The 15,014-nt window shown below is 43.9% G+C and overlaps 1 protein-coding gene across 8 annotated transcripts in view; it reads right to left on the bottom strand.

Moving 5' to 3' along the window:
* NHSL1 (NHS like 1) overlaps positions 1 to 15,014 on the bottom strand; it is a 182,200-nt gene that overhangs the window by 88,448 nt on the left and 78,738 nt on the right. Inside the window, exon 1 of one of the 8 annotated variants that reach the window (XM_074580604.1) lies at positions 11,807 to 11,924. The exons of the other annotated variants lie outside the window; for them this stretch is intronic. Within the exon in view, the coding sequence (XP_074436705.1) occupies positions 11,807 to 11,864 (58 nt within the window). The 5' untranslated portion in view covers positions 11,865 to 11,924. Of the gene's footprint in view, positions 1 to 11,806; positions 11,925 to 15,014 lie in introns of those variants that run through there. 8 annotated transcript variants of the gene reach the window in all.

Genomic DNA, 15,014 nt, shown 5'->3' with positions numbered 1-15,014 from the left:
CGCCCATACCCCCACCCCTCACCTCCCCATCCCTCACCTCTCCATTCTTCATACCCCCACCCCTCACCTCCCCATCGCTCACCCCCTGCACTGGCTCACACCCCCACCCCTCACCTACCCCCATCGCTGACACCCCCATTGCTCCCACCTCCCCACCGCTCACCAGCCCAAAGTACCATGCCTGGAAATGAAACGCCACTTACAAAACAGACCACCGGTCATCTCCGGTGGGTCCCAGGCAGTGCCCGGCCTGAAGGCAATTGTTTTAGCTCATCCGTCAGCATTTTTCACCGCTGTGGACTCAGTTTATGGACATCAGTTGGTCACCGTGAGAGAAACGCATCACTTTAATCGCGCTCACCTGTTTGTTATGAATTACTAACCCTGCTCTTAGTGATTTTTTTCTTTTTTTAATTATTATTTTTTTTTGTTCTGGAATATACATCTGCTCTCTCTCCATTAAGTGCTTTGTTTGTGCAGTCTTCTATTTCACCTATACATACAGACTTAACTAATAAACAAACATAGAATCATAGAATGGTTTAGGTTGGAAGGGACCTTGAAGATCATCTAGATCCAACCCCCCTGCCATGGGCAGGGACACCTCCCACTAGACCAGGCTGCTCAAAGCCCCATCCAGCCTGGCCTTGAACACCTCCAGGGACGGGGCATCCACAACTTCTCTGGGCAACCTGTTCCAGTGCCTCACCACCCTCACAGGAAAGAATTTCTTCCTTATATCTAAATCTAAATCTACCCTCTTTCAGTTTAAAACCGTTACCCCTCGCCCTAACGCTACGCTCCCTGATAAAGAACCTTTCCCCATCTTTCCTGTAGGCACCCTTCAGATACTGGAAGGCTGCTACATCTCCCCAGAACCTTCTCCAGGCTGAACAACCCCAACTCTCTCAGCCTGTCCTCACAGCAGAGGTGCTCCAGCCCTCTCATCATCTTTGTGGCCCTCATCTGGACCCGCTCCGACATCTTGCAAGTGTGTCTGAACAGTCCAGCTACAGACAGCTCACCTTCACCTGACTACCAGCAAGAGACAGAGGGCCCTTCCACCCAATTTTCTGTACATAGAAGATTAACAGTTGGGAAAATCTAAACAAGATGTCAAACCATGCTGTATCTTAATTGACTTCTTATATTAAGATGAATCCTGCAGTTCCTAGAGTCAAGGTCAGCATGAACCTCATGTAGGTGTATTCCCTCTCACTAACATCTCAGTTCTGGAGGTACCAAATTTCCACAACACACCGGTTACTCTCCACAGTCCAAGGGGGAAATGCTTATTTTTTGAATACCGTATATTCCTTCCTGTGCGCCTTAAGACTGCTTCCCCAGCTCAACACTAGAGATGTTGTGGCTAAAAAGATTTCTTACATACACCCTATTTCTGCAGAGGAGACCTGCAGAAATAGAAGCACACAAGCTTGTAAGCAATTTCATTTTTACAAAGGTCACAAAGAGCTGCCACCAGCACTCTGTGCTTACTGGTGATATTTGGGTCTAAAATGCAGCTGTGTTGTGTTGACTAACTTTTTATAGGGCCTGGCCTTGTAAAGCAAGGAAAGACAAGGACCAGGGAGCAAGGTCGGGGTCAGGGTAACATACCTCACTGAACAAGCGAGAATTGCAACTGTCTGCAAATGCCTGAGTCCTAAAATCCTCCATGCAAAGCCAAATTAAAATAAAGAACACGTGCGAATGCATGTTATCTTTGGGCGGAGCTACAGGAAAAACTCTGGTCCAGAGACCTTGAAAACAGCACTTTAGGCCCCAGATGAAGCAGCACTAATGAGATGCTGAGAACCATTAGCCATTCTTAGATCTCAAAGTATCACATTTCAAGTCTCTGTCATCATGTAAGAAAAGTTACTTCATTTTAGAGCCGGCTAAGAGCAGGCTGCTGTGGCAGAAAAACAGAGACATTACAGTAGAGTAACTCAAAATCCAGAAACAGCATTTTTCTATAGCTTAGCCTGCCTTTTCTCTTTTAAATCCTGCTAAAAAGGGTACCAACTGATGTCAATATTTCCTGATGCTCCAGGAAGCAAAGGCCCTTTCTCCTTAATTCCATTTTCTGGTGCTCCAGGCATGCACGCACTATTTCCTGCCCTAACTCTTCAGAGGGCTCCAGGAATAAACACTTCATGGAGGCAAAACAAACAAAAACATATTGTAGCTGGAGGAAGGTTACTTGGATACCAGGGGGATTTTAAGGTCCAATCTTGTTAAATCTACTCATTAATTACCTGGAAGGGGAAGTAAGCAGCGCATCAGTGACAGTCACCAGGGACTGAGAGCAGCTGCGAACACGTCACTGGGGACTGCAAAACGGCACGACAGATTCTAGGGGAATCACAAGTAGAAAAATACAAAAAAGAGACAAAACCAGACATCGATTCTGCATGCAGGCAGTGGGAAAAAAATGTCAATAAAACAAAGAAGAGGAAGCCAACTACGGAACAATAGCATTGTCTGAGAAATCAGACACAGCTTAGGGGTGTTAAATGTGGTATTAAAGTGCTGAAAAGTCAGAAATTGCTCTGTGCCATAACACCGGTGGCACATACTGCTCTGGGAGGGTTTGGGCCAGTGTCCCTTCCTCGGGGGGTACCCTGTGTCCTGTTCACTGTCTCCCTCTCCCACCCTCATCAGGAGGAACCCAGAGGAGCCTAAATGGGATCCCAACCTTCCTGATGCCCACTGGGAAGGAGGGAATGCACAAAAGGTGGTGGACCTCGCTGTCTAGGAAGGCAGGAGGTCCAAGTGATGCTCTTCTCTTGCCTGGGAATTTGCAGCAACCGGACAGGTGCCTGGACCCTCTCTGGCAGCTGTGACACTTGCAGGACCTCACATCTGGTCCAAACTCCAAGTCCCAGTCAGAAACCGGTTCTCCAACTCCCTACACCTCATTTTGCTGCCGGTGACAGCAGGGAACCAGGTTTCCCCATTGTGCCGGGGTGAACGCTATACAAATAACATGGAAATGTCTTCCAACAGTCAAATTATCATAGAATCATAGAATCTGTTAGGTTGGAAGGGACCTTTAAAGGTCATCTAGTCCAACCCCCCTGCAGTAAGCAGGGACATCTTTAACTAGATCAGGTTGCTCAGAGCCTCATCAAGCCTGGCCTTGAATGTCTCCAGGGATGGGGCCTCCACCACCTCTCTGGGCAACCTGTTCCAGTGTCTCACCACCCTCTTTGTAAAGAACTTCTTCCTGATGTCTAATCTAAACCTACCCTGCTCTAGTTTAAAGCCATTGCCCCTTGTCCTATCGCTACATGCCCTTGCAAACAGCCCTTCCCCAGCTTTCTTGTAGGCCCCCTTCAGGTACTGGAAGGCTGCTATAAGGTTTATTTATTTTACAAATTATGAAGTATACTGTTTGTGTAAAGCATGACATGTTGAGCTGCATACAAAGAGACAGATACAAGCGCGAGTTGCTGCCTCTAGGAACTCATCCCACCACATCTACCCCATGAAGGGAGAAGCAGAGGAGATAATGCCAACTGCGCAACTGCCACTGCCACATCTCACGGAGGCACTGCTCCTACTGACTGTATGCGAAATAGACTGGCTTCATAGAGGAGACCACAACGGACACGGAGAACTGCGCCTGTAAATCCATGCTTAATAAGGGCTGGTCATGGTCTTCTAAACAGAAGTGTTTTAACCACTTAAAGTCAGGAATTTTGACACACCAAGCCATGACTTTCATTCTCTCCCTTACTCTCAAGTCACTGAAATGTCTATCAGCTCTCTGAGAACAACCAGAAGAAATAATGTCAGTGTCATTTTTCCCTTGCTGAAAACAAAATCACTAGCGCCATTTCTCTTAGCTTCCCTAACCTGAAAATGCAACAGGACGGAGGGAAATAAATTTAGGAAAAATATGTATATACTTGCACCATTTTTTGATACTAAAGATTGTACCATTAAAATGAGCACGGAAGAAAATGCAGCTCAGACCTGCCCGACCCACAGAAAAAGGATGAGGGTTTAGGCTGTTTCTGTCTTGCTTCACATGTTGCTGCGCAGCAAAGCGCGTCCCAGTTTGACTGCCAGCTATCAGGGCTGTTGGGACGTCTAATTAAATCCTTTTTCCTTTTAGAACCAAAGCGATCTGCAGAAACGTACGTTTCTGATACCGTGGATGGGTGCCAACTATCGAAAGAGATTTTTTTTTTTTTCCTAAAGCCTGAATCATTCTGACACATTTCCCTTTCAAACTGCGCATAAAACACACAAACCAAACAAAACAATAAAAAAAACCCACACCCTGGAGAACCTATCCAAAGAAAATAGCTGGAGTAAAAATAAAATTTTCAACTTGAAGGTTGTCATAGCCCTACACCGTTTAGTCTGCAGCCGGCTCAAGCACTAAGGAAAGCCAGACCCAGAGCCTACCAGGCGCTGTGGTCCCACTGGTGATAAGAGGGGGGAGATAAAGAGAGGTCAGGTCAGCCCCAGCGTATCTTTAAAGGGGCAGCATCGACTAGGAAACCCAGCACGGGCTGAAAAGATATTAACCATTATTTCGATAAGTAAAACCAAATATTCTCTTAACTCCAAAGCGAGGGAAAATATTTTGCTATTATCTCTTGCAGTTGATAGCACGCATTATATTACTTGTTCCACTTGAGGACTGATTAGGGTGGAGTTTCCTCATACCATGAAGAAGGGAAGAAATATTTTTTAAATTATTAATGAAGATGAAATTCGTTTGGGGAAAGTCACAGCAAACATCATGAAACAAGTAACTTATTCAAATGATCAGGCTGGAAATACATCCTTTAAAGTAGAATCCACTGTGAATAATTAGCATAACCCTGTGATTAATTCAAATAACTCAAATCGATGAATATTCACCATAGCAGGAGGTAAAAGGACAAGTCCTGTCCTGCAAAAAGTAATGCAGGCAGGTGACTTGCGGTGAATGGACCTTCTCAAATTATCAGCGAAACAACTAGTATAGAGCTACTCATGCACTCCCAGATTCGCAGCAACAAGGCCTTGTCATACACCTTTCAAGGCTTGCATGAGAAACACAATTCTCCAAATATTCAAATATAGTAGGAAAATGAATTTTAAGCACTTTTAAGCAACAGGGATGAACAGAACCAATATTAGCATTTGGAAAAAAAAAACAACATTCACCTATTATTAAAAGTGATTTTTAAAACAACTTTCTTCCAATAAAAACTCTGAAAACATTAGAAATTGTTTTCCTAGAGAATTAAATCTAAAGCACTGACCTCTTACTTGAAGGAGGGACATAGTTCCACTTCAGTCATACGTAAAAGCCCAAGTAAAATCCTTTATTTATATGTCTGGTTTTTTTCATCGAAAGACGATTTGCAATGAATCAACTTTATTTCTATTCCTGCTATAGCTATACTGGTGGAGTTTTCAATTAGATACTACACACAGCATTTGGGAAATTGTGTTATGGTTTCTGATTATTACAAACAAGAAATTCTTCTGTAATAAGCCCAGCAATGCAGGTGCAAAGTGCTTGGCATTAAAATTAATAAAATAAATGGGTTTAGGAATGAGCTGTCTTCTGCCTTAAGTGAGGAAGAAAACAAATGCAATGAAGTCATGAATTAGTTCACTTATCTTTTGTTTGCCCTACTCTTCAGACAAAGGGCACAGAAAGGGCAAAATCTTTTTAAGAGCTGCTGTAGGTCAAGAAAGGAATCTGTAACCAACTTCTCCAAATTCATTCAGGAATTTCTTTGCCCAGAAGTCGAACAAAGAGGGCAACCCTGGTTGTGCGTGGAGGACCCAAGTGTATAGAGGCTTACCACATGACAAGGAGAAAACTAACTATACCAAAACAGTGATTGAGGGTCCTACATTTAGAGGGAGGCTAGATTAGAAATTCTGATGAAAAAGCCTAGGAAAACAACAGGTAATCCAGTCATTTCAATCTGCTGCTAAAAGACCTGCTCCTAAACAAAAATGTCACTGTTTAGCAAGGGTTGTGTGCCAAATTATCTTTGATTAATGGATGCAACAGGGCTTTACAGATAATGTTTACTATTAAAACAAAACAAAAAAAACCCCTCGCAGACACTTCCATTTGCCCAGTCACCTGTGCACCGCTCCAGAAAATCACTGCAGGTGTAACCACAGGTTGACATGGGCTCGCTCCTTCAGGCTGGCGCCATCAGTATTTCACTAGTCCTGGTAACAACAAGCTGCTGAGGAATGCTCTGAGGCTGCCTTTGGGTAACCGGGAATACCAAAATCACAGGCAGCAGGAAGGATGCCTGAATTATCCCATTATCATCCTGGGTTTGGGCTAGAAGGCAAATCACACTTTAAAGGCTCAGAGGAATGAAGACAACTGCACCGTTACACACCGTCCCACATGGAGGAAAAGGAAAGAAGAGGTTGTTTCACGAAAAGACGCACAATTATGGCACATGGTCACCCAATAAAGAGTAATGTTCTTTTATCGAAAAAATCCCCAAGGCTGATGCATACCAGACAAACGCAAGGAAATAAACATAAAAATCAGTTTCTCTTCTGACAGAAGGGATAGGACCGTGCAGGCACACCATCAGTACTACCTGGGAGCCGTCTTCATTCACATCGTCAACATGCTTATCTAACGGACCAGAAATAGTTCACTGAAATACTGAGCTAAGAACTTTAAGCAGTTCTCTTTTGATTTAAAGCTATGGGCCCAAAATACACCCAAGACCTGGAAAACAAATGACAAGAACTGTCATTTGGCCATTTGCTGCCTGTGGGCGGCAAACTGAACCAGCACTCGAGCGCCGAGCAGGGTGGCAGGGCGGTTTGCAGGGTATTACAGCTTGCTCTGTGCATTGCAATGGGAAATATTCCTGATTTCCCACCTGTTTCGGCTCTTTTCTCGCTACAAACCCCAGCCAGCCCCAAGGCGTTTTCTGCCACCAGCCCTGGGGTAGAAACGCGACCGCTTCTTCACTGAGGCTCCGGCATGTGCGTGTGTGAGTGTCAGCACAGAGCAGGGAGAACAAAATGAGTTATTTTTCATTTGACCTGATTAATTTAATAGGTTTGATGCCTTCCTCAGAGTCCCAGCTGAATCACAATCTGCTGGAGATTGCAGAGGAGCTGCAGCCCGCTCCATGTTGGTCCAGCTCCACCATCTCAGCACCCTGGTGGACGGAGTCGTGCTGCCGAGCGTGGGGGGTCTTCCCCCTTTGCAAAAGCAGGTCAAGTTGGCTACAAGTCAAATGTATCACTTCATACCTGATTCTGCCACTGCATGACACAATGACCTCATTTTCATTCCGAAATGAAAATGCCATATTTATCGTATATGGCATTACATGCGTTACTCAAGGTTAATAAAATTGAGTTAATAACTCCTAGCTGAATGTTTCCGTGTAAGTGTACAGTATGCTGTAATCAGTCACCCTGACTCACCAGGTCTTCCGCAGTCTTGACTACAAGGGAGAAAAACAGATACAAAAGACTCCACAGAAATTACAAGCAAGTACAAACAAATTTCAGTTTCTAAAAGGCAACAGCCTCCACTATTCATTAGTTTCTACACCTACTTCAAGCATTGAAATTAGGCACGAATGACAGAGCCGAAATTAAGAGCCTGTTTTTTTCCACAGGTCCCTCTTTAATTAATATAGTCACTAGTGCAGTGCCTACAAGAAGTGTGATTCAGAGTATTAAGCCAAGTACACAAACCGTGAGCATCCCCGCTGCATTAGGGAGCAAACACCTGCATGTGCAAAACAAAACAAAGCCACAAGGGAGTAAGAAAATTCACACACGCAAGCAAGCAAGAGGAAAGCAGCAGGCAATGGAAGCGGGTCTGATGGGGACATGGTGTGGGCACCCAGGCACTTGGTGCCCAGTGGGCAGGCTCCATTCTCCGGGCAAAGCAGTGAGGAGATCGAGCCCTGCCTCCCTTCAGCAGCCATCCTGATCAAACCTGACTGGCCAACTGGCAAGCATGGCTTCCTGTACCACGGTTAATGACAATGGCCCACAGCTCCTGTGAGAAGTGGGAAAACGGATCATGTCTCTGCCTCCCCCCTCCCTTCCAATAAACATGCCCACAAACGCACGAGCACTTTTACTACGGACCTGTGTTACCTTGGAGAAACTGTGACTTCTATTTAACATCTACAGGGGAGGATAACTTCTATTTAACATCTCCGTGAGCTACTCTCAAGCAACAGGCAGCCCTCTCAATCCCTTTGCTTCGGTGTTTGATTTGACAACTTCTGAGCAACTTCACCGAAAGCCTTCTACGCACTTCCCACATCTTTTAGTTTTGAGCCAATGGGCAAGGGATACACCAGTTGCAACGCGTTTAATTCACAGCTCGTAACTGCCTTCGCTACACTGCAAGTTCATCCAGACTCAATGTCCAGGGAATCCATCTGCTTCAGGGAAATAAAGTGCCAAACAGAAGCTGCCACACCGTATGTAAGGGAAGCTCTAGAAGGAGCGGAGGGTGAACATATTAATTACTTTTCCTTGGGATGGAAAACACACCATACTCTTATGTGGCCATCATACAAGGTCACATGCTGAAAATACACCTTGCGTAGATATCATAAGCACCTAAGCCTTATATTTTAACAGACCACTTCATCTCAGGCTTCGGAACAACAAGCTACACGTAAGGTTTTAGCAGAGTTTCCATTTAAATTCCCCAGAAAAAAAAGAAAAAGACAACAAAGGGGTTTCTACCTACAAGTGGGAAAGAGAGGCTAGTATATAAGTTAATAGGCAAATGTCAGCAAAAGAACAGGTGGATGGAAAACGCAGTTTAATTTCTTTGTTTTTATTGAGATTCTGCAGCTAAAAGACAAGAAGAAAACGTATTTCACAGTTTAAATTACAAACTGTCAAATCCACCCTTTTTAATTGTTCCAAAGATTGTAATAGAAGCTAAATACACTCTTGTAAAATTCATTAACTTTAGCCATTAAACCACATTCTTAACCTTTAACTCCACTTTCTTTTCATTTGTAATGGAGATTGGAGAAAAACAAGTAGCTGTAATATTTGCAATGTCCTGCCAGAATGGTGAGCTATGACCACGCCGGAGACAAAGGTCCCCTCAGTTTCAGGGGACAATTCAAGAAACAGTTGGCTAACAACCGCATGGAAACAGAAATTTTCACGTATTCTCTTACTTGATGAGCAGCGCATAGCAAAGCACATACAGAGGGTTGTTTCAGCTCAAAGAGTTCATACAATGTTTCCCTGGAAAGCATCCAGCCTGCTCTATAAAATACAGCTAGCTGAGAGTAAAATGTGAAGGTCAGGAGACATCGGCTTTGACCCTCTACTGGCAAGGAAACATTTGCCCCAAGTTTTCAGCCTAAGGATCAGCTGGACTTCGGAGGGAACAAGAAGTATCCTGGGAACAAGAAAAAGTTTACAAAGCGTATAAAAGTACATAGAAGTGTACGTGTCATGAAATATAACTTGAAACCATTCACGAAGGTCAAAACAATACACTCTGGGAAGGAAAAATCACAGCACCCTGTGCGTTTCTTCATTGCTGCAAAGAAGCAAGCGAAGGACGCGCTATTCTGTGAGGAGCGCTGCTCTAGCTACACTGCTAATCCAGACATCAAGTACAGCTAAATTGCAAGACAAATTGGGTTGCAACGTCCTTGTAACTTTGAAAACACGCCGTTAAGTCAGGTGCTACTCGCTTTGTTTGCATTTCCCAAGACTGTGGTCTTTTACAGCGACCAGCCAAGAAAACCCCTGACTACAGCTGCTCTGCAGGTGAAATTCAAGGTGTGTCACAGAAGGTAAAAACAGCCAGGGTCTCACTTCACAGCAGCACAGAGCTGCCCGGAAGAAACCGGCATCTGCCGCGGGAGCAGCAATCCGGGGAGCTTCACGGTTCTCAAATACCAGCAGTTAGAGCTTCCCCTTCACCTGACCAAAGCACGCTTCTCAGACAGCAGCTCTAACACGCAGATTCCCCGCCACAACACTGCACAAGCCTGTTCTTCCCTTCAACTCCTTCATCATAACAAAAAAATTCCACAGTCCCCTGAGAGATTAAGACCTTTCCAACACAGTAAACTTACATTACTAACAGTTTACGGCTCTTGGAGCAGACAGCATATAGACAGTAAAACCAGCCACAACTGCTTGTAAAAAAAAAAAAACTACTACTCTACTCGGAAATGTCCTTTAGCACAGACTGCAGTTCTCCAGCCACTGCTTCCCGGAGAGGAACAGGCACACTGGGATAGCAGCCGGGAAAGAGGGAAGGAGTGCAGCAAATGTTTAAGGTCATAGCAAGTTATTTTTTCCTTCTTTCTATTTTCACCTGGAAGGTTTGGATCAGATGACAACGAACGTGTTTGTTTTTTTTTTAAATAAAAGTTATTTCTATTATAAAAATAGCAAAGTATTGAAATTTGGCAAGGATTTTATAGAATGAATAGCAATGATGGCTGGATCCATGTTTTTTTGATAAAGCAGAAGTAGAGGTGTGGGTTTGAACAAATGATTCTGTGGTACATATCAACATTTCTTACGTAAACTTAATTTGTTTCTGTAGCTTACGAATTTTTGCTTTGCAAGCCCACTTTCAGATTCCCATCCATGGCAATATTTACCAGAAGACATAGGAAATAAGGCAAAGCTTTGACTAAATTTGCATTTATGTCCAAGCATTAAAAAGTCGCTACTTCAAGTTGTAGTTAGATGTGGGACTTTTGACTGACTCCAGCTGTTTTACCAGCATGAAAAGTTTCAATTGCCACTGTATGTCATGAAAGTTTTACAGAACCTTCTGCTGTGCCACGATACAAACATGCTAAGACAAATAGTATGTGCCTTAGTAATTTAAGTAGTACCTCTGCTCCTGGCTGAGAGCTGCTTCCATAAAAGCACAACATCTGACAGTTTCAACCACAAATATAAGATGCAAACTTGACCATATAGGTAAATTGTTACAAACGTATATAACTATATCCAATTTTACCTTTGCATACAGAATCTGCAACATGTAAAAGGAAAAGGTATGGCAAGACAGAAAATCGGCCTTTGTATCAAATCTCTCATTACTTTTTCCACTTAAATATTTAGATTTGTGTAAAGTGCTCATATATACAAAATTGCGTGTCTATAAAACATTTGTTTCTTAAAAAGAAGTCTCTCACAGAAAGGTACATAAAACATATAATATTTGTTTTGGAGTTATTTCAGTCTCTTACGCAAATGCTTTTTGAGGTTGAGCCCAAAGCTTCAAGAATCCTTTTCACAGACGCACACGCCCCAACACTACAATCCATCACATCTTACTGCTTCTACAAACGCTAACAGCTCCCGTCGGGTTTATGGGCCCTTATCTATGGAGCAACTGACATGACTTTTTCCCCCCTTGAACACAAGATCTTGTGCAAAAACATACAGAAAAAAGCCCCCTTAAATGATTTTACATTAGAATAGCAACAGCTAGTCTGGATTCCATAATCTTGCTTATGAGGACTTACTAGTTCTTGGTACTCTTACATCTCATTACTAAAAAAAAAAAAAAATGTAATTACTGCTCTGTCCCTTGAAACCCCCACATGAACTGCGTTCATAACTTAAAAAACAAAATTTAAAAACTTACTTGGACTTCAGAAGAAGACCGAACTGATGCTCTGACACTGCAATTAGATGACGTCAGAGTTGCAAATCCCTACACTGAGTTTCTACAGGAAGCACTGAAAATACAAACTCCTCGGTATGACAAAAACCAAAGCTCTTGAGTCCTGACTCTGCCTCTGGAATGTGAAGAAAAACTCACCTGATAGGAAGAAACTTATGCGACGTATGTTTAAACAGAACACTGGTAGTACAGGCATAGCTAAAGAACATCATTTTTATTGACATAATGTGGCAGAGCCAATATTGCTACTGTGACTGAAGAAATTAATTGTTCGGTTGGTGGAAATTTAATCCCTTGGTAAGTGTGACGTTCTCAGACTGTGATATGCAGCGGGTGGTTAGAAGGTTAACTGACAGTTCTGGTAAGAGCTGTCATCAGGACATCAGGATTGCCTCCATCAGACACGCCACAAGGACACGAAAGGCTGAGCCCACAAGTAGCTACTTAAGAATTTAAAGGGCTTTGAGCATTGAAGTTTCACATTTAGACTGTTTTTGCAAGGAAAAAATTGGCATTCCACACACTTTTACATTAAGGAATGAGACTTGGCCAGCAGAAAGCCAGTGGCAGCCACCTTTTGAACTGTGTTCGGTCAGTCTTTAAAAGACTGCAGTTATCTGAGAAACAAGGTTTCTCTGACTAATGACTCCAAGTAAGTTTTCCAGGTAGTACAGCCTGCAGTAAAAAAGCAGCCAAGGCTTTTGACTTGCTCGTGATGCAGGAAGGTTGGAAAGCAACCAAGTGAAATAGAGGCAGCGTGTAAAAAAATTAGAGTGTTAGGCAGGGGCAGGAGCTGGGGGGAAAGGGAGAAACCTCTTTTCATGTATTGTCACTGCGGCCAGACATGACTCCTAATTGTGCTTCTCCAACACCTGGCCAGAAGATCACTGTTGGAAGGGAATAACAGGAGAAATAAGGTCACTAGCTCAGGCATATTTAACCGCTTTGGAGAAACATCTTCCCTTGCACTGCATCCCTGCCGGCACGGCGGGGAGATGAGCCAGACCAGCCGTGAAAGCAGCACCGCTCAGAGCTGCGGTCACAAGCTCCCCTTTTCCAACCCCCAGAACCAATGGGAAAGAAGGAAAAAAAAAAAAAAAAAAAAAAAAAAAGGAAAGAAAAAAAACCAAACCAAACCAAAACAGAAGTCAGCAAAACTTTGTAAGACGTTCTGACGCTGAAACGTGACTCATCTCCTTTTCTGCAAAGTCAAAGTAAATATGGTGAGATTTGTACCATAAAGTGACTTGTGTGTTATCTCTATTCAAAGTTGACTTGCTATGTCATAGCCATGGAAAACAGCAGAGGCCCACGTGAAAGACTGTTATACGTTTCCACATCAGAAACCCTTTGCAATGCACACAAGCACCTTTGCTTCAGTTTCAAGAAATAACTCTGTCAGTGTTTTTTCAATAATATGTTGTTTAAAAGGAAAAAACGGCTCTGAGCTTCAGCCCAAAAACACCTGGGGGCAGGAGGAGCACGCCGCTCATTTTACATGCCTACCGCACAGGAACCCACTGAGACATGGAGAACAGCCCCCAAACCAGGACCTGCTGCATTTTCCAGGAACCATGAGCGAGCAAACTGGCCCTGCTTCTGGTGGGAATTTTAAGCTCAGCCACTGCAAAAAATCAAGCTGTTCTCTGAGTTCCTGCTGAGCACACCAGAAGCAAGCCGTGCCATTAGAAGAGCAAAATAGATGAAAGCTAGAATGTCTACCAACAAAAAGCTTGGACAAAAATCAAAGTCTGACAGGTCCTACACCTGCCTCTTCAAAGAAGCTGCACGAGCAGCGGGCGTCATTGCGCAGATATCTTCTGTGAGGGAAAACAGGCTGTTACCCCTCGCGCACAGAAGTTACGGAGTGCTCACAAAGCTGCCCCACGAGCCCACAGGACCCTGCTCAGCAGAACACGCCTTGACCGAAGGAGGCGGCAGAGCAGCTACACGACACAGAAAGTCAGCATCCGCCACTCCAGTGGTTTTCATGAGATGGACGACTCCAGTCAGCAGCAAAGGTGCCTGGGTACCACTGCCCCGACACCCCAGGCGCAGCCGCATAAAGTACCGTCAGCTCCACGGACTCAGTCTCTAAGAGGCTGGATGAATTCAGATCGACTCCAGCCATGCTGGCCTGTCCTCTCCCCTTGGAGCAACCTCCGGGAACACCAGTAACAGAAAGGGATGAGGAGTGCCTGTGCCAGAGGAAAAGGGCACTTGGAGCACGCGTAGGCGATTAAAAAAAAAAAAAAAAAAAAAGTCATTTCACCTCCACACACGCTCCACAATAAAGGAAACTTCTGCTATCCCAAAAAGTAAGAAATCTGAACTAAAAACTCAGATTAAAGAAGAGAAACATGGGAGTTACAGTGTGCTCTCATTTCAAAGGTCCTTCAGCTGACTGGGGACAAAGAGGGCTGAGCAAGAAAATGTTTCAAACAACAAACCTTTTATTTTACTATCAACTTTTACCATCTCTTTTCGAAACGGCTTTATCAGATGTGAAGTCTAGTTGGTGCTACCCGTTCCAAAACGCTCTGCGCTACTGTGGACCTTTCAGAAACTGAAGAGCGAAGCAGCAGCCCCCTCCTTTGGCTTCCACACAAACAGAGCTTCAGCTGCCCAGGACATGAGGGTGTGCCCCGGGGTTGGGAGTTAGCATTTACCTTTTTTGTGTTTTTCTTGCTCATTTTAAACTGACAAATCCAACCAATCTGGCTGCTGGCTACCGTTTGCGAGCTCCCGGTTGCAGCCAATGCAGATTAGCCACTTTGCTGGTGAAATACCAGGCAACACATGCTGCCTTGTGCCTGTCACCTAGCAGCCTCGTGGGAATGCAATATGAGACGGGAAGAGCAGTGAAGCGGCAAAAGAATAAGAGGTTTATAAAGACAGGAAGAGAAACAGCTCAGAAAGAAAAACAACAATTCCTTCATTTCCAACTTCTGTTAACACTCCTGCCCGTACATGTACAGTTAGGGGAGGACGGAGAGCCTGTGATTTGTCAGGCTTACCTTTTTACCAATTTACCTGAGGACGAACTGGGGGGACAAAATTATTTTGCTGGATGAAATTTTAATAGTTTTTCAGCTAATTTAAAATAAAGAGTATGGTTTTTGACATAAAACTAGCCATCCTTCCAGCCTGTTGTGCATCCCATTTCTTTCTAGCCTGAATTAACTTTAAGCAACGTGGTTAACTCAAGCACCAAGGACAGTATTGTTTTGAGCCCTGAGTTTTACAAAGTCTGGCAAGGAGTAATGCAATGGTCCAATGGAGCAAGCTAATTCGAGAACACAAGGATTCATTTATCACACATGTTTTGCCTTTGAACACAAACTCA

Source organism: Larus michahellis, chromosome 3, assembly GCF_964199755.1.
Source record: "Larus michahellis chromosome 3, bLarMic1.1, whole genome shotgun sequence".
NCBI lineage: Eukaryota > Metazoa > Chordata > Aves > Charadriiformes > Laridae > Larus > Larus michahellis.
Note: the sequence above shows the minus strand (reverse complement) of the source record. Positions and strands in the feature narration are given on the sequence as shown.